Source organism: Manis pentadactyla, chromosome 15 (genome assembly GCF_030020395.1).
Source record: "Manis pentadactyla isolate mManPen7 chromosome 15, mManPen7.hap1, whole genome shotgun sequence".
NCBI lineage: Eukaryota > Metazoa > Chordata > Mammalia > Pholidota > Manidae > Manis > Manis pentadactyla.
In genome coordinates, this window is record NC_080033.1 from 7,107,979 (window position 1) to 7,129,118 (window position 21,140).

The 21,140-nt window shown below is 47.7% G+C and overlaps 3 protein-coding genes and 1 long non-coding RNA gene across 7 annotated transcripts in view; 2 read left to right on the forward strand and 2 right to left on the reverse strand.

Moving 5' to 3' along the window:
- The window catches only part of ZNF576 (zinc finger protein 576), a 204,635-nt gene that overhangs the window by 37,009 nt on the left and 146,486 nt on the right, over positions 1-21,140 (reverse strand). The window lies entirely within an intron of this gene.
- ZNF575 (zinc finger protein 575) lies at positions 3,380-5,885 on the reverse strand. Its single transcript, XM_036918274.2, has 4 exons — positions 5,519-5,885; positions 5,127-5,236; positions 4,571-4,681; positions 3,380-4,104 (listed from the first exon to the last, which is right to left on the reverse strand). Exons 3-4 carry the CDS (start codon positions 4,650-4,652, stop codon positions 3,446-3,448), a joined length of 741 nt encoding a protein of 246 aa, XP_036774169.1. The 5' UTR covers positions 4,653-4,681; positions 5,127-5,236; positions 5,519-5,885; the 3' UTR covers positions 3,380-3,445.
- On the forward strand, positions 5,906-7,941 carry LOC118928751 (uncharacterized). The gene is made up of 3 exons (XR_005031326.2): positions 5,906-6,271; positions 6,701-6,752; positions 7,450-7,941. It is a non-coding gene; the product is annotated as an uncharacterized LOC118928751 (long non-coding RNA).
- ETHE1 (ETHE1 persulfide dioxygenase) lies at positions 10,254-20,259 on the forward strand. 3 transcript variants are annotated; one of them, XM_036918271.2, is made up of 7 exons: positions 10,254-10,411; positions 10,840-10,984; positions 11,095-11,243; positions 17,460-17,589; positions 19,110-19,199; positions 19,583-19,699; positions 20,049-20,259. In XM_036918271.2, exons 1-7 carry the CDS (start codon positions 10,331-10,333, stop codon positions 20,099-20,101), a joined length of 765 nt encoding a protein of 254 aa, XP_036774166.1. In that variant the 5' UTR covers positions 10,254-10,330; the 3' UTR covers positions 20,102-20,259. The 3 variants fall into 3 exon arrangements, with proteins under 3 accessions (XP_036774166.1, XP_036774167.1, XP_036774168.1); XM_036918272.2 differs by lacking the exons at positions 10,840-10,984; positions 11,095-11,243 and having other exon boundaries at positions 10,258-10,411; XM_036918273.2 differs by lacking the exons at positions 10,254-10,411; positions 11,095-11,243.

Here is a 21,140-nt window from a genome sequence, read left to right on the forward strand (position 1 = left end):
CCCGGGGGTGGGAGGGCAGGAAGGGGTTTGCTTGAGTGGGGCAAAGAACAGGGTCAGGGCTCTTTAAATTACCACAAATTTAAGTGCCCTAAAACAATAGGAATTTTCAGTCTTCCAGGTCTAGAGGTCTGAAGTCCTAACGGTCTCACTGGGTTAAAACTCAAGGTATTGGCAGTGCTGAGTTCCTTCTGGAGGCTCTGGGGGAGATTCTGCTTTCTTGCCTTTTCCAACTGCTAGCAGCCGCCCACATTCATTCCCTGGATATTCAAAGCCAGCAATGGCCAGTTGTGTCTTTCTCACGCTCCATCACTCTGACACGTAAAGATACTTGTGATGACATTGAGCCCACCTGAATAACCTCTGTTTTAAGATCAGCAGATTAGCAAACATTTCTTATGCTACATTAAATCTCCTTTGCCATGTAACTGGTCATTGGTTCTGGGGATTAGGGTGTAGACATCATTGGGAGAACGCTATTCTGCTGCACGCCCACCATGTGTGAGTCACTGGGGCTGCAGTGCAAATAGGGGTCCTCACTCTTACGGGGCAGACAGTCTGCTGGGTAGAGAAACAGTGAGTGTATCACAGTGAGCGTGTCATGCAGCACTGGGAAGTGACAAACGCCATAGAGCAGATAGAGCAGGGCAGTGTCATACACTGATCAGAGTGATAGGCAGGGTGGAGGTGGTTTAGATTGGGTCTTTGGGAAAGGTGTCTGAGGGGACTTTGCCCTCTGCAGGAACTGGGCAGAAGTAAGGGAATCTCTGGGGGAACCATTCCAGGCAGAGGAAGAGCAAGTGCAAAGGTCCTCAGGCAGGACATGTGCAAAGGTATCAAGAGCCCCAGGATCCACTCTGATTCAGCACTGTCCCAGTGGTTGTGGGAAAATCCCATCTTTCCTTGCCTCAGTTTCCCCATTTGTATAAGGTTAGGCCAGATGAACACCTCTCAAAGGAGTCTGTGTCCTTGAAACATTTGTTGTTGGTGGTGTTGCTCTGGAGGAAATATTCCAGTACAGCTCTGTTTGCAAACATGGATACAAGCCATACTGCAGGTTCGGAAGAGGGACTTGAATCCTTACCCTCCCTTCCCGCTCCCCTAAGGCCTTGCTGACCAGCAGTGGCCTGCTGATTTCCATTTGCCTGCTTGGCTCCACGCCTTATGTTGGAGATTCCACTAACCATCTCTCATGCCATCCTCCACATGTTTCAGATCTCAGCTCAAACATTACCTCCTCAAGAAGGCCTTGCCTCCCCCTCTATGTAATAGTATATGCCAGGTGTACACTCTCATAGCACTGTGTTTCTGTCATAGTTGTAACTTGATTTGTTTATAGTGAAATTTACCAGTCTTTGCCTCCATGGTTTGTAGTTTTTGAGTCTTAAAGATACTTTCTCTACCTTGAGGTTACTAAGAATATTCTTTATTTCCATCTAAATTTTTTAGTTTTGTGTTTCAAATTTAGATCTTTAATCACTAGAAACTTATTTTTGTGTATGGTGTGAGGTAGGGATTGATATTAGTTTCTACAATGCTATAATAAATTGCCACAAGATTAGTGTCTTTAAACCACACATCTGTAGTCCAAAATCAGCCTTAGGGCTAAAATCATGGTGTTAACAGGACTGTTTCTTCTGGATGCTCCTGAGAAGAATTCATTTCCTTGCCTTTTCTAGTCTAGAGGCTGCTAGAATTCCTTGGCATTCCTTGCTCCCAGCCCCACATTACGCCAGTCTCTGCTTCCATTGTCTAATCTCCTTATCTGACTCCTGCTTCCTTCTGTGATTACATTAGGCCCACTCCAGTAATCAGGTAACGTCTCCATCTCAAGATCTTTAATCGTAGCTGTAAAGTCCTTTTTGCCATGTATAAACTAACAGACAGGCTCTGGGGATTAGGAAGTTGACATCTTTGGGGTACCATTGTTCTGCCTACCACAGGGCCCCATTTCATTTTTTTCCATATCTCTGCTCATTCACAGTTTAGCCTGTCCTTTCCACACTCATCTACAGCAGAAGTTGCATAGGCAAAATCTAGCCCACCTGTTATTTTTGTAGTTTCATTGGAACATAGCCACATTCGTTTATTAACGTATCACAATGTATGTGGCTGCTTTTGCTCTACAATGGCAGAGTTGGGAAGGTTGTAGCACCCTCAAAACATGAAAGTATATACCATGTGGCCCTCTACAGAAAAAGTTTGCCAACCCTGATCTACAGGTGGGTATTGTCACATGGCAGGACCTCCTTTAAGTGCAGGTCTGTTCCCGAGTGCTCAGTTCCCTTCTGCTGACCTGTTCCCAAGCCAGCGCCACAGGCATCATGACTACAGTGTTGTAGTAATTCCTGGTACCTGGAGGTGAGGAGAGGGGACAAGGCTCTTGTGATCCTCACTTGTTCTTCAAAATGGACTTGGCTCTCCCGCCCCCACTACTTGCTTAGTGTTCCCTTTCCTCACTAGACCATGTCTGTCCTGTTAACCACTGTGTTCCTAACACCCTGTGCAGGGCCCAGCACATGGTAAGTGCTTAATACATATCTAGAGTGAAGAGCAGTCCAGTGTTAGTGTGATCATCCTTACTTTATAGCCAGAGAAACAGGAACTGTCTGCCAGAGACAATGCTTATGCCATTACAAAGGCCATATAGCACACCCAGTTTATATATAAGGCATGAGTCCAGAGAAGTGGCAAAGCTTGTCCAAGGCTCTGTGGCTCATAAGTAGTGGATCAGGGCTGACTCCAAAGCTTGTACTTTAATATTTTTTTATACTGTTTGTAGTATCTCCTTTGTTCTGTCTTGCTTTTATTATTTAGTATATCTTGGGAATCTTATCATAGTACATATAGAGCTGACTTTTTCCCTATAGCTACAATCCATTTTATGGCTGTATTGTAATTTATTAGCTGGTCCCCTCTTGACGGGCACTGGGTTGTTTCTCATCCACCACATTGCAGTGAACATCCTTGCCCTTATGACTTGTTCACATGCTTGAGTTTATCTGTAGGATAAATTCCCTGAAGTACAATAGTTGACAAGTGCATATGTGCATTTAGAATTTTCTGCCGCCATAGTCAAAAGGCCAAAGTGGAGGAATCAGTTTAAACTTAGAACAATGAAAGAGTCTTGTTTCCTCACACTACTCACCAACCCACGGTGCTAGCGGACTTTTACCTTTGCATATGAATAGGTGGGAAAAACCAGAGCTGGGGCTTTGGGACCGCACCTCCAGGTCCATGGTTTGGAGTGCACTGCTCTATGTGGGTGGCACCTTCCTTTACCCAGAACAGCTGAGCAGAGCTCCTCTGCTACCTAGGTTTGAGCCCCGTCTGGGGTCGACCTCCCTCCCTGTCAGCCATCCCGAAGAGGCAAGTCTATACAGCATTTCTAAGCCACTTTATTGACCAGGGCTGGCGGCAGAGGGGGCCAGTGAGCCAAGGGTAGGGCTCACTGCCGCTCCCCCTGACTCTCAGCCGGGTGGTGGCTGCGTTGGTGAAGGAGCAGCTGGCGTCTCTGGCCAAAGGCCTGGCCACAGCTGGAGCAGCGATGCCGGGATGTGGCCTGGCTGCCCGGCGCTGTCGGCGGGTCGTGACATAGACGATGGGCGGCCAGTTTGGAGGGGAATGAAAAAGCCTTGGGGCAGTGCGGGCATGGATAGGGGCGAGATTCGGTGGCATGGTGCGTGTGGCGGTGGGCTGCGAGCTTGGAGGGGTAGCAGAAAGACTTGGAGCAGTCGGGGCACGGGTAGGGGCGGGCAGGGGCGTGGGTCCACAGGTGGGCTGCCAGCTTGGAGCGGTGGCCGAAGGCCTTTGGGCAGTGCGGGCATGGGTGTGGGCGGGCGCCGCTGTGCGTGAGGCGGTGGGCTGCCAGCTTGGAAGGGTAGGAGAAAGCCTTCGGGCAGTCGGGGCACGGGTGGGGGCGGGCGCCGCCGTGTGCCAACCGGTGCGTGGCCAGCTTGGACGGGTACGAGAAGGCCTTGTCACAGTCGGGACAGCGGTGCAGTCGCTGGGGCGGGGGCCGCCGGCGGAGTCGTGAAGGCGCCCCCGCGGAGGTAGTGGGCCCTGGAGCCGACTGGCCCGGCTTCTGCGGCGGGCCCTGGTGGGGAGCTAGGGCACAGGACGGCTGGTGGGCTCCAGGAAGCAGCCAACACCCTTGAATATAGGCCAGGCTCCCCCGAACTCGGTATTTGAGTGCATCTGAACACCTCAAGGGTCGTATTGAGATTCCTGCACCCCACCCGCTGCAATGCATCATCCTAAGGGGCTCCGAAGGATTACTTAGCTGGAACACTAAAACTAAAGCTTCCCTAAAGGTACTGAGGTGTCTGTTTCTAGTATCTAATCAAATGATCACCCTGCTATCCTGTATGTCATCTCCCCGTCCCTCCTGTAATTTCGTGAGCCCTAGAAATGGTCACTGAGGTTCTCCAAAGCCAACGAGAAGGATTCTCCAGAACATTGCGTTTTCGGGAATCCCAAATGGTCATCACGATGTGCCCTCAAACTTTCATCCTGAGCGTCCCTCCGAATTTGATCCTCTTAGCCCCATTCCCTCAGGCGGGGCCGCTCTCACCTCCTCCCGTGGTCATCGGTTGCTTGCTAGGGGGACTAGGATTGGTGCCCCGGGCCGCGGACTCGGCATCTCGTTCCAGCATCTTGCTGGCCCAGGACCTAGAGGGAGAGTCTAGGGCGGGGGAAGGGGCGAAGCCGGTGATTATCAAGCTAATAGGCCTAAAATCGGCCATCAGTCTTGCAGGATTGGGGTCTATCTTAGTCTGGGATACTGAGTCAAGAGCGGGTTTTGCTGGATGGCGGAACCTAAGAGCATAATGGGCAGGGTTTATGCAAATCTGTTCCAGAAGCAGTCCCTTCATAATTTAGACCAAGGATTGGAGCCTCCGAGCCGAGTAGGCGGAGCCTCTACAATTTATATTCGGCGGCCGCCCTTAGAGCAGAGCGAGCGGGACGTCTGTCCAGCGTGGGCGGGGCCTTCCCCCTCAGAACCTCCCCGCCGCGGATTCTAAGACGGAACGGGCGGGGCTACACAAATAGACCCAAAGCCGCCCAGACCCGGGGGAGGGGCCTATTAGCTCAGTGGGCGGGGTTTCACGGCGAGCAGGTAGATTTACCCGGCTCTTGGCTTAGTCGCAGTCCATTGACACCTCCCGAACCGTTTTCTTCTGATGGCTAAATTTCATTCCCCTCATGGAGGTGCGTCCGTAGAGGGTAGAGGGGAGACCTGGAGGAAGACAGCCACAGATGGAACGTGGTGTGTGTTGCTATCCGAGACCACAAATGGACTTCTCCCTCGGGGTCCCAAGTGTCTGAGCCTCAATGCACCCCTCAGGATCATGGCATTTGGGCACCAGTGCACCCTCCCAAGGCTCAGGCCAATGCAGTCCCTTCAGGCATTATGCATCAGGACCCCAACCGATCCCTCTCCTGGAGATCCTGGCGTCCAGCCCCCAATCCAATTCCCGAAGACCCAGGCATCTGGGGTCGGACCCCTGTCCCCCCTCACCTAGGACGGCCCCTCCCCGGGGGCGGGGCTCTGGGCTTCTTCAGCGGTGGCCGCTGCAGCTGTTGCGCTGCCCTTGGTCGCGGCGGAGCTGCACCACCCGGCGCGCGCCCAGCGAGAAGAGGGGAGGGAAGGGGGCGCGTGCGAGCTGCTTGGCCCAATCTCATTTCCAGCCCCTTCTCCCACGCCGGGCCGGTGGGGGAGACAGTACGCATGCGCAGTCGCGTCCAGCGGAGGCTGCTTGCTGGGAAGACTAAGTAGGAGGGTGCGCACATCAGGCAGATCGTTGAGCAAGCGCGGAGCTACCGGCCGAAGGACAGCAGGAAAGTGTACAGAGGCTTGTGGGGCCTACGGTGGCTGACAGGAGTCAAGCACGTACACCTAACACCTAAACTGTGCTTAGAAAACACCGAGACAGCGCTCAGAATATGCATCTTCCCTTTTTCATGCTCCGCTTCTTTCTGAGAATTTCTCTGGATGCCTGAGTTCCCTCTCCGGAGGCAGTTTCACCAGCTGTCCATTTCACCCATCAAGGCGTTTGCAAAAAGTCTGGCCAATTCTTCTGCAGAGCGCGGGGCGGGACTGGCTCTAGCTGAAGCCCAATAAAAGGCACGTTCTTTGCAGAGCGTCCCCGCACGTTCGCCATTGGGTAATTCAAGGTTTTCAGCCCCTCCTACCCCAGTGGTACGGCCCTGGGTGGGAGCCCGCGGTTCGCGAGGTGCCTGGCGGGTGTTCCCAGGATGGTCAGAGCTCCAGGTGCCAGGCCCAGGGTAGGGGTGGGGGGCAAGCTTGGCAACCTTCCCGGGGCGGTGACGGTGCACTTTCCCTCCTAAACTGGAATGACCGTGAAGTGCCCATAAAAATCCCCTGCGTGGGTGGGTCTTCAGGCTGATAACCCACAAGGCCTGGCGAGCCCTCGAGCTATGGAGTTATAAGGCAGGGGGTTATTTGGGCTCTGGAGCCAGACTGCCTGGCTAAGTGGTTTGGAATCCTGGCTCTGCCACTTTATAGCTGTGTGACCTTGGCCAAGTCACGTCATCTTTCTGGGCCTCGGTTTCCTCATATATAAAAAGGCAGGTTTTTAGGATTAAATTCAATAATCAATGGGAAGAGTTTAGAACAGTGCCTTGAGTGCTCAATAAACGTTACCGAACCAATTTTTATTTTTATTGTTTATTGAACTAGGTCATGACGGGGTGAAGGTTGTCCCAGGAAAAGCAAGTGCAGAGACATCAAGGTGGGAAGGAGCATGCTGTGTTCAGAGGATCTCTGCTGTCCTTTCATGCCATGCTCCAAACTACTGACCTAGTTTTTGTACTTGCCATGGGCAATCCTATCTCAGGGCCTTTGCACCTGCTGTCCCCAAGGCCCTTGCTTGCTGGATACCTTCCTCCGTCTCAGCTCTAACATTACCATTACAAAAGGCTTCTCCTGCCCACCCTAGCTCATGGAGCCCCCTTCCTTCTATTACTCTGCTTCTCATCCCCCTTGTATGCACTTAACACTGTATACCTGTCTTCTGGAGAATGTACGCTCTGTTTAGATGGACAACCTTCTATCTCATTCATCTCTCTGTCCCCAGCATCCAGAACGGAGCTTAGAACACAGTAGGTGCTCAATAAATCTGTATCAAATGAATGCTTGAAAAAATTAACAGCCAGAAGCTCTCTTGTGATGGATAGATAGAATGATGGGGGCAATGTAGAACTTGAGTTCAAGGAGTTAGAAAGAAGCCTAAGCTGAGTGGGAAAACAAAGGAGGGTTTTTTTTTTTAAATCAAATAGTAGTTTAATAAAGCAAAGTACACCCTCAAGGAGGGAGTGTGGGCATGCTCTAGAGGTGAGCAGCCCAAGGGAGGGTTTTAAACAGAGGGTGACATGAAATGGTTTAGGTTTTCATGTACTCTCTTTTTTAAAAAACCTTTTCTTTTTTAGATTATGGAAAATTTCAAACATACCTAAAGAAGAGGGAGGGAAAGATACAACTAACTCCCATATGCCTGTCCCCCATGTTCAGTGTGGCCACTGTTCTTTCATTATCCCAACACCCCTTCTTGAGCCCCTTAAGTTATTTTGAAGCAAATTCCCCACATTTCATCCCAAAACACTCAGTCTGTGTCTCTAATAAGAGGACTCTCTCTTTTAAACAATATCATTATCACACCATTCAAAATTTAGAGTCATTTTTTAATGTTACCACATTTCCTCCGTGGTCCCATATATATCATTTCTTTTTTTCCTTTCCAAGCACCTTTTGTTTTATTTCAAACATACAAAAAAGACTACAGAGTAAAAGAATTGTTTTCTGCATTAATGATAGAATTACTGTTATCCATTCATGGCCAACGTTGTTTCAATTCCCCCATCCTCTCCTCCCAGGTAATTTTGAAGCTACATGCCAGACATCATAAAAATAAAACTCTTTTTGTTACACTTTGTTTGAATTGGGATCTCAACAAGATCCACACATTGCATATGTTTGTGTGACTCTTCAGTCTTTCTTGTTGACATTTTAAAAGGCTCAACTAGGTTGCTGCATGGAAAATGGATTGTAGGGAGGCAGAGTGAAAGCTAGAAGCCCAGTGAGGTGGCTGTCATATGTTAATTATAATATTACCTTCCAGTATTATTTAGCACTTATTACGTACCAGAAACTGTCCTATTTTGTATGTATGCATTCATTTCATCCTGACAGCACCTTTTAAGAGGAGGTCCTACTATTATCTCTTTTGTACAGAAGAGGGAAATGAAATACAGAGCAGAGGTCACTTATCCAAGATCCCACAGCCAGGAAGTAGCAGAGCTAGGGTTTGAACCTCTGCAGTCTGGCCCTGGAGTCCATGCAATTTGCATTTAAGCTTTGCTGCCTCTTGACTAGGGCAGAGGGCATGATGATGGGAAAAGTGGTCTTACTGGAGAGGCTGACTCAATAGGGCCTAGCCATGAATTGGGAGGCAGTGGCCAGAGGAGGCAGGAGTCAAGAATGGTGGTGAAATAATAAAAGCTCTCCTGAGAGCTTGTCTGTACCAGGCACTCTCCCAACCTACCTCCAATGAGTGAAGAACCCACTGGATCTTCACAAGGAGAGAGGAACTATTTTAACCTCATATTACAAATGAGAAAGCTGAAGCCCAGAAGATATGTTTTGAGCCTGAGGTTACACAGCTGTGAAGGGTAAAGACAAGGTTTCTAATGCTTCGGACATCTCACAGCTGACCCTATAAAAACCCCAGAGGGTGTGTGTTCCTTCAAGGGACAGGTGAACAGTCTAGCAATCCTGTGCAAACAATAGGAGTGGGCTCTAGGGGTGAGGAGGTCTTATTTGGGGGATGCTTACTGTAAAGAGGGCCTGAAAGTCCCCGTTTCCTTGGTCTCCCCCTCCCCAGAGCTCCTGGCAATCCCTGAACTTCCCCTTGTTCCAGCCCTGATGTCTGCACTGTTCTCTCTCACTAACCACACTGAGGACTCACCTCTGGGTGCCCGGCTTCGCCCACCTCACGTCAATAAGCGAGCAAAGTTCTCTTTTTGACTTTGACCTTTCTCTACCTGTTTCTCTCCAATCTGAGGGTCTCCCAGATCTTAGAGATTCTCTCCCTCTTCCCACACATTTGTCCCTGCTCCAATGTCCCAACATCTGTTCCCATCTTCATAATTTAGAATCTCCACATATATCTCTGTGACCCATTTCAACTCTGTATCTTTCCCTGTATCTCTGAAAGTCTCTCTTTTCTCTCCCAAGTCTCTGAGCATTTCCCTTGTCTGAGTGGCTCTCTGGGTCTGTCCCCTGGTAAAGACCACCAGGAACACACCAGGAGTCTGGCAAATTGGGTTCTATTGACTTGCTATAGCTAAGGAGGGAGGACCACAGAGGGAGCCTTGGCTGTCTCCCCAGACACAGGGAGAGAGGGAAGTATGATAGGATTTTTAGGGAAGGTGGTGTTTACATAAAATACAAATGAAACAGAATATTGTAGGCTCAAGGCAATGCAGGCCTGAGGATCCCACTCAGGGCCCTGTTCCTTAGAAACTCCAGAGTTAAGATAAATGTAGGATATTGTTGCCAGAAACCCTCTTCAGAAGCCCTGCACCTTGGTTGGAAATCAAGGCTGCTTCTTCTAAGTGACAAAGTGACTAGATCCTCCAGACAAGAGTGGGATGCCCTGTTCTCGTTGTTGATTCCAAAGAGCAAACTTTCTGACAGTCTATGGCTTTAGGTAACAGTTTTTCAACTCTAGGTCCTTGATGTAAAGGAACAAAAGCTGTTTCTAGAGGTTCACAACCAAAAGAAGCCAAATGGTCTCCAGCCTGATTTTTCAAGATATAATGCAAAATTATTTTTTTTAAAAGATTTCTTCCAGGGAAGAAATAAACACACCTGATAAAATACATAAACATTTTAAAAATGAACTTTAATAGGATAAAATACTGTTCTGGGAATCAGGCACCCACCTAGCAGTCCCCTCGGGACACTAGCGACCTTGAACCAAACATTATTTTCTTTCTAACAGTGAAGAGCCAATAACCATGTGCTTCCCTATGAAATGGCACCGGGGCTTATGAGCGTATTGGGGCCCCTTATTCGCTTCCTTTATCTCCCCTATGTGTGCTTTTCTCGGGGTCCCACCTTTGCCCTTGAGCGTCTGCCTGTCCTGGGTCTCACCGAGTCTCACCACGCTCTGGCGGCGAAGGCAAACCCCCTGAGCCCGCGGCCCCTTTAAGGCGGGCCCCGCCCCCTCCCGCCCCCGGGTCGGCCCCGGTGCACCGAGCTTCCGCAGGCTTTCCGCCTCGGCTCCGTCCCCACCCTGCCGCGGGCGCGATGGCTGGGGCCGCACTGAGGGTCGCTGGGCGGAGGCTCAGCCAGCACAGCGGGTCAGGAACCCCAATCCTCCTACGGCAGGTGCGAGGGGGCTGGACCGGGGAGCGGGATTACTGGGGCCTGGGCGGCGGCAGGGGCAGAACTCCGGGGTCTTTTAAATCGGGAGAGGTCCCGGGACCCCGATGCCTGGGTTTGACGAAAAGGGCTTGGGGCTGGACACTTGGTCATTTAAAGCAGAGAGATCTGGGAGCGCCTGGGCTTGGGGTCGGGTCCTTGGGTCCTTTACAGAAAAGGGTGATGGGGAACCTGATCTGAGGGCTATTTTAAAGTTGGGACTCATTGGTTCAGACAGAGTAAGGTGCTGGGGCTCCAGACTCCTGATTCTAGGGGAAAGAAGGGGTTAGGGTTTCTGCTTCTGGATCTTAGAGAGAGAATCGGGTTGAGGCTTGGACTTCTGGGTCCCCAGTTAGTGGTGCTGTGCTCTCACTTGTCCCACGCCCGCTTCTCAGATGTTTGAGCCCAAAAGCTGCACCTACACGTACCTTCTGGGTGACAGAGAGTCCCGAGAGGCCATTCTGATCGACCCGGTTCTGGAGACAGCGCCTCGGGATGCAAATTTGATCAAGGAACTGGGCCTGAGGCTGCTGTATGCTGGTCAGTGTGGGGTGCCCGGACTCCTGGGTCAGCTAGCAGAGGGGGCTAGCGGCTGGGAATCCTGCGTTCTCCCTGTGCGCCCCTGGACTTGGCCCTCCTCTCTCCCCCAGTGAATACCCACTGCCACGCGGACCACATTACGGGCACGGGGCTGCTCCGGTCCCTACTCCCCGGCTGCCAGTCCATCATCTCCCGCCTTAGTGGGGCCCAGGCTGACTTGCACCTCGAGGATGGAGACTCCATCCACTTCGGGCGCTTCGTGAGTTGGGTGCTGGGTCCCCGAGAGGGTGGTGGCCTGGACTTCTTAGACTTAAGGGAAGAGGGGACTGGAGGCCTGGATTCCTGAGTCCTGGGAGAGAGGGGCCTGAGGCCTGTGTTACTGATCCCTGAGTTTCTGCCTCTGGGAGGAGGATGCCATAAACCCAGGCGGGGCACTGGGACTAGAGGCTCTGGGGAGCAGTGTCTCTGGCCGAGCCCCTTAAATCAACAGCATTTGTGGAGTTTCTTAGGGCTTTGGGCCGCTCCTTTGGCCTGGCATCTCCATAAAAGTTGATTGGGGGCTGGAATTCCAAGGCCAGGGCTGAGGGAAGGACCCAGCCCTGTCCTCTAGAGCACTGTTGGCGTAAGGAGCCTCTTGGCGCTCGGGTGCCTGGGGCGCAATATTTATGGAGGCACCTGCTGTTGGGGTCGTGCGAGGGGAGGATCAGCGCCGCCGGGCGAGCGCTTCCTTAAATGTTGCCTACTGGGTTCCCGCTTGCCTCACCCTGGCCCCAGCGCTACTGTTGCTTCACCCCAGACTGGTCTGAGGATTCCTACCTCCACTCCTTTCTTTGCCACAGGCACGGGCTGCTGGTTTCCAGCCAGAATTTCAACCCAGGCAACGGGTTGGGGAGGGCGCTGAGGGGAGTTGCCCTCAGAGTAGTTACCCACTTTCACCTATTAACGAATAACGTTGCTGTGAAGATTCTTGTACAGATCTCTTGGTGGACTTGCTGGGTCATAGAGCTGACCTGTTTAACTTTAGTAGAAATTACCAGTGTTTTGAGCATTTTACACTCACAGTGGGCCAAATTTGGATGCATTTTGTTTTAATACACGACGACTAAGACTTGAGTTTTTTTTCTGATCAACCTTGCTAACAATGTAGAGTTTGGCTAATTTGGGGATGGAATGTCTGGTAGAGTGAGGACTCAGCCTCCAGGTTAGAGGGTTTTGCTAAATGGAGACAGTTTATCTAAGTCAGAGCATTTAGTGGAAACGAGGGATTAGTGTGTGGGATCAGCCTTTATTTCAAGCCTTTTCTTCTGGAAGCAGGTAAAAATATGCATTATATATTTATGTACATTGTGCGTAATAGTCAGGTGCTAACAAGCGTATCTTGGGTCAGGAAGCCTTAGAAGAGCCTGTGTTGCATTGAATGAGGGATTTTTTTCAGTGAATGGTGAAGGGTTTAGCTCTGATCGACTTACCTTCAGTGTTCAGTTTTTTTAAACAGCTTTACTGATATAATTCACAGACCGTCCAATTCACCTGTTTAAAAAGGGTACAGCTCAATGACTTCATATATTCCCAGAGTTGGACACCCGTCACAATTAACTTTAGAATATTTTCATCACTCTAAAAAGAAGCCTGTCACCCAACCCTTTGCTCCCCAACTTTCAGCCCTGCGGCTTTGGGCAACCACTCATCTACTTTCTGTCTCTGTAGATATATCTGTTCTGGACATTTTATAGAAATGGAGCCATATAATATGTAGTTTTTTGGTAACTGGCTGTCACCGTAATGTTTTCAAGGTTCATCCTTGTTGTAGCATGTATCAATGTTTCATTTCTTTTTATGGCTGAATAATATTCCATCGTATGTCTACACCACACTTTATTTAGTCATTCGTCAGTCGTTAGACTGGGTCGTTCCCATATTTTGGCTATTATGAATAATCCTGCTATGAATATTCATGTATAAGTTTTTGTGTGGACATAGGTTTTCATTTCTCTTGGGTAAATACCTTGGGTGGAATTTCTGGGTCATATGCTAACTCTATGTGTTAACAGCTTGAGGGGCCATCGGGCTGTTATCCAGAGCGGCTGCACCGTGGTATAGCCTGAGCAGCAGTGTCTGAGGTCTCCAGCCCCTCCACATTTGTCAGCACTTGCTGTTATCTGCCGTTATGATTATCCAGTGTCACCTTGTCTGGTTTTCATTTGAGTTCTTTATAAATCTTTGGAGATGAGCCCGTTTTTTTCTTTCCCTTTTTTTCCTCTTTGTACTTTAAAATATTGAATTGTAATGTGCATATTATTTAGTAAAAAGTGCATATGCTGTACATGTGCAGCTTGGTAAATTTTTACATATATTTACACTTGAGTGTCCACCACCCAGATCCAGATCCAGAACATGCCCATCACCCCAGAAGGCTCCCTTGTCCATTTTCCTGGCCAGTCAAACCCCTGCCAAAGAATCATTTTTCTGACATTTAATCATCAATTAGTTCTGTCTGTCCTGGACTTATAAGTAGCAATATACAGTGTGTACTCTTTATGTCTGGCTTCTTTCACTGAACCTAATGTTTTATACATAGTTCTTTCTTTCTATTGCTATACAGCAGGGTTTGTCAAATTTTTTTGGTGAAGGACTAGATAGTAAATATTTTCAGTTTTGCAGGCCATATGGTCTCTGTTGCAACTACTCAGTTCTTCTGTTGGTGTGAAAGCAGCCATGGACAATGCTTAAATGAACAAGCATGGCTGGGCGCCAATAAAACTTTATGTACGACCACTGAAACTTTAGCTTCAACAATTTCCATGTGTCATGAAAAAACATTTTTGTTTTGATTTTTTTCAACCATAGAAAAGTGTAAAAACCATTCTTAGCTTTCAGGCCTTACAAAAGCAGGTAGCAGGCCAAACTGGGGCACTGGCCATAGTTTGCCAACTGCTGATACAGAGCATTTTAGTGTGTGAATTTATACCAATTTGTCCAGTTTGGGCTGTTGTGAATAACTCTGCTATGAAGATTCTTGTACAGATCTCTTGGTGGGCATTACCCTCAGTCCAAGGAGTGGACTTGCTGGGTCATAGCACTGACATATGTTTAAATTTAGTAGGAGCTGCCAAATGGTTTTTGAACTCGTTGTATGTTTTACTCTCATAGTGGGTCAGATTTGGATGGTTTCGTTGCAATACGAATTTTCTGTTTTAATAAGCAGTGACTGAGACTTGAACATTTTGAATAAGCAATGATTTGAGACAACTCCTGTGAGGGTGGAAATTCAGAAAGTTAGTCTTGCTGGTTAAGTGTGTCGATGTACAGGGATGGTGCTCAACACACGATCCTCCAGCTCCCTTTGGAGATTCTGGTTTAATTGTTTGGAGTGGACACAGGGAATTAGTATATTTTAAAAGCTCACAGGTAATCGATCCTCATGTGGCCCACGTGAAGATTTCAGGGCTTCCTCCTATTTGGTGCTAAATATTTGAATTGTGGAACAAGTCTCCCCTGGCCCTCAACATTTTGTGAAAGTGTTCAAGCATTCAGAAAAGTTGAAAAATGATGTTCAGCATACACCTCTATCCATCCATCATGCCATCTTATATTTTTGCTGCATCTTCAAGTTGTAGATATCAGTACCCTGTCCCCTAAACCTAACACATAATTTCAATTTTGTTTTCTTTCACAAAAGAAAGGAAGAAGATTTAGCTGATGGTGGCTCAGAGTATGTAGCTACGGTGGAAAAAGACGTTTTGGGCTTTCGAATTTAGAAGCATAGAAACTGAGGTTGGTTATACCAAGATCAAGTGCTTTTGAATAGTGGATGGGAGGAATGAAGGTGGAGACCAAATGGGAAAGAAGGCGAGAGTCTATCTGCCACCAGGGGGCAGTGTGGACCGTAGGAACTGCAAGGCGAGTGAGCCGCGGGGCTTGCCCGGATCCCTTCTGTAATGCATTTAGCTGATGAAGGTAGTTTGAGAAGATTTCGTTGCTGCGGGCAACTGGTGAAAGAACAGCTGGGGCTCTGTGTCACGTATTTGATGCGTGCTGGAAGGAAAGAATGAATCTGCTGAAAGAATGTGGGGTTAGACAGACCCCACAGAATCCCGGCAGAATATTCTGCAGCTGAGATCACTCCACAGGTTTCAGGAACCGTGGAAGAGGCTGCCTTAGGTCAAGATGTTAGGCCCCTCCCCCACTACACTTGTTTATTTTTAATGTTTTGAACTGTATTGGTAGGTCGAAATAATAATCCAGTTAACACTCTCATACCCTCCACCTAATAATGTTTACCAGTTGCTGACATTTTTAACTCACATTTGCTTTATTTCTCTCTCTCTCTGTATATACTTTTATCCTCCCTTAGCATTCAAAAGCTAAATTGTAGACACTTCCCCTCTAAAGACTTAAACTAAAATTCCATGTTTGTTAAGTATTGTTATCATTAACCAATATAAAATATATACAATCTACTTCAGTTTATACCAAAGGGAAGTTTTAGAACAAGTTAAATGACACTGTGCGGAAGTAATCAGACACATCCGGAATGAGATGTTAATAGACACTGTTAAGTTGCCCTCTAAAATGGCTATACTGAATTGTACGTACATCCCCGGAAATGTAAGGGCTTGCCTCAAACACCCTAAACAGCATCTGACACTTAACCATTCTACTTATCGCTGTGAAACAAGTTACCCCACAATTTAGTGGCTTAGAACAATGATTAACATTTACTAGATGAAAAATAAAGGTGGTTAAATTTAAAACTCTTCCTCCTTTCTTTTTAAGGGAGATCAAACATCTTTTCAGATGTTTTTTGACTATTTGTTTCCTCTTCCATGAATTGCCTGTTTTCTCCTTTTTGCTTTTGGGGGTTCTTACTGATGCTTAGGAGCTGTTTATATATTACAGCTATTCAGACTTTATAATACTTTCTTATACATGCTGCTAATATTGCCTCTTGAGTTTTTTGTCTTTTAACTCTGATTTTGTCCTTTTTTTTAAATAATGAAGTTAAACTGTGTGGTCATACTTGTCATGGTTTTTCCTCATGGCCTCTGAATTTCCTATCATGCTTAGAAAAACTTCCTACCTCAATATTATATATATATATATAATATATATACATATAATATGTATGTGTGCATATTATATATATGTATAATACACACATACATACACACGTATGTTATATTTCTTCCATATTTCCTTCTAGAATTTTAATTTTTTTATGTATAGATCTTCAGTTTATCCTGAATTTTGTGTTTTATTTTTAACTACAAAATTACATGATCACTGTAAAAAATAAAGGATAATATGGGTAAAGCTTAAAGAAAAAATATTTTAGGTTAATGAATAAATTTTTTTGAAAGGTGACATTGTATTGTATGCAACAACATGGATGGGCCTAGAGGGTATTATGCTAAGTAAAATAAATCAGAGAAAGACAAATAGCATGTGATTTCACTTATAGGTGGAATCTAAAAAACAAGACAAAAAAAACAGCAACAGACTCATAAATACAGAGACTAAGCTCATGGTTGCCACAGGAGGGCTGATAAACTAGGCAAAGGGGATCAGGAGGTACAAACTTCTAAAAAATAAATTAGTCATGGAGATAAAAAGCACAGCATAATCTTACTACACTGATGGACAGTGACTGTAATGGGGTATGTGGGGGGGACTTGATAATAGGGGGAGTCTAGTAACCATAATGTTGTTCAAGTAATTGTACATTAAATATCAAAAAAAAAAAGCAGTGTAGGGAATATAGTCAATAATGTTGTAATAACTTTGTAGATGACAGATGGTAACTAGACCTAACAGCAATCATTCCGTAATGTCTGTAAATGTAGAATCACTATGTTGTACACCTGAAACTAAGTATATTGATGGCTGGGTGGTATATTTGTGTTACAAATATATTTTGCCAGCTTGATGGTTCCCTTTAAATAGGGTTTGTGGTGGTGTTGCCCTTCAGAAACTTCAAATTTATTTCAAGTCAAACCAGATCTTTTCCTTAATGATTGATGACTTTCAGGATCACAGTTGAACAGACTTCCCTAATCACAGATCGTATGTTCATTTGTATTTTTGTTGTCATCACAGTTTTATGGTTTTATTTTCCTAAAGTTTTCAGTTCATTGGGCATTTATTCTGGTGTGAGGTTTGAGTCTGGGAAACTCACTGGATTTTTTTGTATCAAAGAAAGTTTATCTGCAATGTAGCACAGAGAAGGCAAATAGTGAATCTGTGGCATCTTACTAAACTGATGGACAGTGACTGCATTGGGGCATGGGGGGGACTTGGTAATATGGGTAAATGTAGTAACCACATTGTTTTTTCATGTGAAACCTTCATAAGAGTGTATATCAATAATACCTTAATAAAAAAAAAAAGTTTATCTAGATGTGACCCTGGAGAGGGGTGGGGGCTCTGAGGGCCAGAAGGCTTATCTGTGACTGTGTGAACTCTCCCTCCCTGCCAGGCTTTGGAGACCCGGGCCAGCCCCGGCCACACCCCGGGCTGTGTCACCTTCGTCCTGAATGACCACAGCATGGCTTTCACTGGAGACGCCCTGCTTATCCGAGGGTGTGGACGGACAGACTTCCAGCAAGGTCACTGGCCCCCTCCCCAGCCTGAGGTCTTCTTATAGTTATGTGGGTGCCAGGGTTTTAAGTACCAGTTGCAAGAATGAATGAATGGGTGTTAGACTTTTAAGGGGTCAGGATTACATTCAGGGGTTTAGCTGCTGGAGTGGAAGACAGTTAGACTCAGGGGTTACCTGATGAGGGAATAGTTAGATCGAGGGGTTTTTAGCTGTTAGGGGACAGTGAGGTTCAGGGGTGTGACTTATAACTGTGAAACAAGTTACCCCACAACTTAGTGGTTTAGAACAATGATTAACATTTCTCATAGAGTTTCTGAGAGTCAGGACTCTGGGAGCAGGTTACCTGGACAGCTCTCACCCCAGGTCTCTCATGAGGTCACACGTCTACCTGTCCACCTGGGCTGCAAGTCATCTGAAAGCCGGGCTGGGGCTTAGCGCCTGCTTCCTAAGGTGCCTCACTCCTGTGGCGGGCAAACAGGTGTTGGTTGTTGGCAGGAGGCCTCAGTTCCTCACCACGTGGACCTTCCCAGGGGCCTGCTTGAGTCTTCACAATGTGGCAGCCGAGCTCTCCCAGGGGGAGTGACCAGAGAGGGAGACACACAGACGCCCTAATCTTTTTGTCTCAGAAGTTAAACTGTCATTTCTGCACCATCCTTATTTATTAGATGCAAATCACTTAGTTCAGACCAAGTCAAAGTGAGAAGAATTCAATGTTTGAAAAAAAGAGTGTCGAGAGTTTGTGGACAAATTTAAAATCCCATAAAGGGTTTAGCTGCTGGAGGTGTGGCATGGGGAGGGATGTGGAGTTCCATTCAGGAGCTGAGGTGCTGGGAGGTTGTTAGTGTCAGTGGTTTAATTGCTAGGGGGCAGTGTAATATTCGGAGTTTAGCTGCTGGGGACAGTTAGAAGGGAAGGGAATTTAGTTTTAGAACCTCAGGGTTTAGCTGCCCTTTGAGTGTGTGTGTGAACTTGAGGTTGACACTAGATGGGGAGGATTTAGCTGCCTTGCAGGAGGAGGGCGAGGCTGAATGAGACAGGAAAGATAGCCGTGATGAGCTGGCAGGGGGGAACCAGATCTCCAGGCTGCCTCTCACTTCCTCTTCCTCTCTCCTTATCTCTCCATCTTTGTCTCTTTTTCTCTCTGAGGCTCCTAATGTCTCCTTTTTCTACTCCCAACAGTCATGGAATGGAAGGATATAGGCTGAAATGAAAGTTGGAAGAACATTCCAGAGAGGTTTGCCCTTGCCCAGAACCCTTTCTTGGCATTGCCAGAGTGATGGAACAACTCAGTGCTCCAGAGTCTCACCCCACCCTTACTTATAGCCATGTTGAATCACTCACCATTCCCTTTGTACATGCTGTTCCACCTGCTAGAATGCCCTCCCCTCTCCTCTGCCTTTACAAAGTAGGTACTGGCAGGAAATGAGGGAGAAGGTTTAGCTACAGTGATTTTATTTCCTGAGAGTGGGGGTTAGAGAGCTTCTCTTGTCCTATTGATCCAGTGACCTCTGAGCTTTCCCTCCCCAGGCTGTGCTAAGACCTTGTACCACTCCATCCATGAAAAGATCTTCACGCTTCCAGGAGACTGTCTGATCTACCCTGCTCATGATTACCACGGTAAGGACTTCTTGGAGGAGAATGTGGGATTTACATGATTTCCTATTGGAGAAGGAACACCGAACTGCTGTAATCCTCATGGGGCATGGAGACTACAATTCCCAGAAATTCCTCTGGCCAAAAAGATCATGTGCTTAGGTGGCCTGAGTATGGATGTAGAAACTACCACTCCTTGGATTCTGAGAGCATGGGATTTCCTGGGACTTCCTTACAGAGCTTAGGGGAACTGTGGGAAACTACATTTCCTATAGTGCCCCTGGAGGAGGGAAAGCAATCTCAGCAACATTCTGGGAGATTGATTTCCCAAAGCCTTCTGGGAAATGTAGTCCTGGGGGGCCTGACACTGGGCCGGTTGATATTCCTCCACCTCACCTGACCACTAGGGCTCACAATGTCCACTGTGGAGGAGGAGCGGACTCTGAACCCTCGGCTCACCCTCAGCTGTGAGGAGTTTGTCAAGGTCATGGACAACCTGAACTTGCCCAAGCCTCAGCAGATAGGTGAGCAAGGAGTTAGGAGTCTGGACTTCTGGTCTGAGGGAGGAGGGGCTGGGGGCTGGGCTCCTGGGTCTGGGGGAGGAGGGGCCGGGGGCCTGGACCCCTGGGTCTGAGGGAGGAGGGGCCGGGAGTCTGGACCCCTGGGTCTGGGGGAGGAGGGGCCGGGGGCCTGGACCCCTGGGTCTGAGGGAGGAGGGGCCGGGAGTCTGGGCTCCTGGGTCTGAGGGAGGAGGTAACCCAGGGTCAGAACTCTAGTTTTCCAAAGAAGGGCTCCTAGGATATCTGGGCCCTCAGTGGGAAATGAGGGGTCTACCAGAGTTCCTTAGTGTCATGTTTGGTTTCTCCCTTTCAGATGTCGCTGTTCCAGCTAACATGCGCTGTGGGGTCCAAACCCTGCCCTTCTGACCTGGGCTCTGTCAGGCACTCATATCCGTTGAAATGCACTAGGTGGGGTGCAGGGAGAGGTGCCATCTGAAGAGCCTCTCCTCTTCCCTTCCCTGTCCAGCCCCAGGTGTTTCATAAATAAAATTCTTTTTTTTTTTTTTTTTTTGCACTGAATATGACTTTGTTTTCTGGGGGAACGAATTGGGTTTCTGAGCTGAGGTGGCTAGGGTTAGTTCTGGTCCTTGGAGAGGCCAGGGAGTGGGCCAAGGAGCCGGAAATGAAGAGATTTTCTAACTCACAGCATTAGAAGCAAACATCTGGGGTTGGGCTTCTCAGCTCCTTGGATTAGAAAACTGTCTTGAGGTGGAGCCACTTCCTTCTGTGAAACCCAGGATAGGGTAGTTTACTTATCCAGGCATCAGTTTCTCACCTGTAAATTAATATTAATAACAATAGGATGTTGTGATGGTACAATGCGTCCATATGTATGAGGTGGTTGGCACACTGCCTGCACGGCCGACTTCCTATCAGAGTTAAATATTATTGTTACTATCACGCCAAATGATCTTCCGTCTTCCAGGCACTTGCTCGTTGCACCAGCGCGACAGTATCTCTAATGGTTAACAACATGGATGTGCCAGAGAACAAATTCAGTGTTAAGATTCACAACACATGTAGAATTGGGACCCTCAGCCTCAGTTTCCCCAACTATAAAATGGAGATAGTAACGCTTTTGTCACTAGGCTGCTGTGAAGATGAGATTAAGTTAATGTGTATAAATGTTTCGCTCTGCTCCTGACATCCAACAATCCGTTCTCACATGCCAGTTATTTTCCTGTTATTGCCCAGAGAGGAAAGGGTCTGGCTGAGACCTTTAACCTCTGCCCTCCACCCCATAACAACGTAGGAGGGGGGGTACACTTCCCCCTGTCTCTGGGCGGGTCTTTGACTCAGCTTAGGGCACCCCTTCCTCTTGCCCAGCTCCCCAAACCGGTCGGGGCCCTTCCAGGGGATTCATTAGAGGAGAGGTCCCTAGCTCCATTCCCCTCTTCCTTTAAGG